General features: G+C 47.0%; 1 protein-coding gene across 1 annotated transcript; it reads right to left on the bottom strand.

The window, feature by feature from the left end:
• Nucleotides 1-358: 358 nt before the first annotated feature.
• On the bottom strand, nucleotides 359-2,496 carry LOC147442125 (indole-3-pyruvate monooxygenase YUCCA1-like). The gene has a single exon (XM_086528416.1). It carries the CDS (start codon nucleotides 2,475-2,477, stop codon nucleotides 582-584), a length of 1,896 nt encoding a protein of 631 aa, XP_086384542.1. The 5' UTR covers nucleotides 2,478-2,496; the 3' UTR covers nucleotides 359-581.
• Nucleotides 2,497-3,055: the final 559 nt, after the last annotated feature.

The raw sequence follows: 3,055 nt of genomic DNA, 5'->3' as shown, positions 1-3,055 counted from the left end.
TTCTGATGTCCACCCCTACATGAGCTACTCCAAGCCTCTAACAACAAAGCATGCAGAAAAATCTCTTGAATTGGAGGCAGCAATCATCGGAGAAATTGCCATAATTTTCCGTTTGTTTCTTTCTTCTCCCCTCATGGCTTTTGCTAACATCTATCAATCAAACTTGTTGTTACTCGGGCGAAGGCAATTTAGGATTGTCATGACTATTCTAAGGAGCCAAAAGCATCTTCCTGATGCATGTGAAGGATAATCATGCTTCATTGAAATAAAACGGTCGCCGGATTATTGCATAATCGACATCAAAGAAAATCTATGTTGTGAGAGATTCTTTGCAGACTTAGAATAGAATACCCAAGCAGATAACAATCCCCCCTTGTTATATTGGCAATTTGCACATAATGATTGTACATACACTTGAAGCAATTGTCCAGTACATAATACCCAACACATAATGACTGCACTCATCGAACATCGCCAAAAAGAGGAGTGAAAATCTTTATTAGAACTGAGTACCAAAACACCCCTTGCATATGAGAAAATACCACTCACATCCCTTCAATATGGTAATGCCAACAAGCTTTCTAGTTGATGTGATGAACCTCTGGTAGGCCATACACAGGAGTAGGGATACCCTCCATGCGCGCCTTTAGCTGCAAAGCCAGCATCAAGGAATAATGCCGCGACTGGTGAAGATTGCCCCCATGAAACCACAAACCCTCCTGCTTGGTCGGCTTCCACATGTTGCGTAGCTCGCGCTCCCATGGCCCCGGATCCTTTCGAGTACCAGAACCCAAACCCCAGCATTTGCCCACCTTATCCGCCACCTCTTGAGAGATAAGCTTAGCAGCCCACTCATTCATTGATCCATATCCCGTCGCGTACACAATCAAGTCGGCCTTAGCTTCAGTCCCATCGCTAAAACAGACAGACTTGGGCCTCACCTCTTTCACTGTCACTCCACTCTTCAACTTGATTTCCCCCTTTATGACTAGATCTGATGCACCCACATCAATATAATACCCGGATCCCCGTCGCAAGTACTTTGCAAAGAGACCAGATCCATCCTCTCCAAAATCTAGCATGAATCCACTCTCCTTCAGGCACGCATAGAACTCTGCATCAATCTCTGCAATTTTTTGGTACACTGGTATTTGGAATTTATGGAATAGCTTGAATGGAATGGCAGCGAAAAGGATGTCAGCATCGCTGGTGGAATACTTGGAGCCTTCCCGGTAGAAAGCTAACTCTTCTTGCAGCATGGTTTCGGATCGAAGCACATGAGTGGATGTCCTCTGCACCATGGTAACCTCGGCTGCCCCATTCTCCCATAGATCTGCACTCACATCATGCGCAGAATTGTTTGATCCAATCACAACACAATGCTTACCTGCCCAGCTTTCTCCACCCTTGTGCTCGCTAGAATGGCATTGCACCCCTTCAAAAGTACCTGCTCCCAGAAACGCCGGCACATTTGGAAAGCCCGACAGGCCCGTGGCCAGCACAAGCTCTTTTGGATACAGCACTATCTCCTCTTTTTCCTTCTCCAAGCGCACTTCCCACACACCATTGGTAGTGTCGTACTTTGCCGACTTGCACTCGGTCGAGCTCCAGTAGACAAGCTCCATGATCTTGGTGTATGCTTCCAGCCAATCACCTATCTTGTCTTTAGGGGAGAAGACAGGCCAATGGCTAGGAAATGGTAAGTACGGCAAGTGGTCATACCACACAGGATCATGCAGACAGAGTGACTTGTAGCGGTTGCGCCATGAGTCACCAGGCCGCCGGTTCTTCTCCACGATGATGGTGGGCACGCCGAGGCGTCGTAGCCGAGCTCCTAAGGCTATCCCTCCCTGCCCACCGCCCACTATCAAGCAATAGGGCTGTCTACTCTTACCCAATTCTTCTACCTCTTCAATTCTGCCTTCTAGCCATGTCTTCCGTCCCTTGATAGCTCCATGCTGCACACCCATCACTCGTTGAAACCCCACCTTTTCCTCAAATCCTTTAAGCTCCACCATGGATGTGAACAAGCACCAGCATTTATCACCTCTAAGCTTGACATGGCCCCTGCCTCTTCCTCTCTCTGTTTCAAATGTGATGAAGGCTTGGATAAGAGCACCATCCTCTGCTTCTTCTGCTTCGCCGTCGACGGCCCATTTCGACGGTTTGGTGTGGCCGAGGGTTGCATCAAGCATAGCGCGAATCTCCTCACGAGACTCTGCAGTGTAGAGGTTCCATGTGAAGGAAAGAAAGTCTCTCCAGAAGCACTCTTCTTCTTGAAAGAGTTGGGTAGCAGCAGAGATGGCTCTCTGCTGCAAGGCCAACTCAAGATTTTGCAACCACGCATTGATGCGTTCAGCCATGAGTGAGCAAGCGAGCGTGAGAGTGCGCGAGAGAGAGAGAGAGAGAGAGAGAGAGAGAGAGAGAGAGCAGGCAGCTCGCCCGCAACCTGCTCTGGGCGTGTTAGGACATAGCATAGGTCTCTCAGATAGATGTTCCTTTTCTCCTTACAAACATCTTTTAACCAGTTCAACCAGTTTGTGGGTTCGACCAGTTCAACCAGTTTGTAGGTTCAACCCCCGGCTGGTGGTGCCAAAGAAATTGGTTTCCTAGGAGCTTGAATTCTAATTCCAAACAGAAAACATTATGAGCCAAAATACACCATTGCTTACGAAAACCTAACACCCGCCCGAAATTGAGCAACTCCGCGAAGTAAGGCTATGGCCACACGAGGCTTAATTATCGTAATAGATGTTCAACTATCACATTTAGGGTCGTTGAAGCCATTCATTTAATTGTTTTCATGTGTAAATTGCATGTTTAATTATGTAATAAATGTGTGTGCCAAGCATTGTTGAGGACATTTAAGTTGTGCCATTTTCAAGTCCTATGAAAAAGCAAGATGAAGTAATATGATGCTTGCTACAATCTTTTCTTCGTTTCTTTTTATAAGAATCAATGAAGATGGCTGTTGTAAAAGTTTGGTTGAAAGCTAAACTAAGTTGGGGCGGGGGGGGGGGGGGGGGGGGGGGGTTTCTTTTGTAAGATGAGCTAA

The sequence above is a fragment of the Adiantum capillus-veneris genome, chromosome 14 (genome assembly GCF_014529385.1).
Source record: "Adiantum capillus-veneris isolate H3 chromosome 14, ASM1452938v2, whole genome shotgun sequence".
Classification (NCBI taxonomy): domain Eukaryota; kingdom Viridiplantae; phylum Streptophyta; class Polypodiopsida; order Polypodiales; family Pteridaceae; genus Adiantum; species Adiantum capillus-veneris.
Note: the sequence above shows the minus strand (reverse complement) of the source record. Positions and strands in the feature narration are given on the sequence as shown.

What these genes read in the sequence shown, in the direction of transcription:
- LOC147442125 (XM_086528416.1), bottom strand. Translation starts at nt 2,477, where the DNA reads ATGCTATGTCCTAACACGCCCAGAGCAGGTTGCGGGCGAGCTGCCTGC.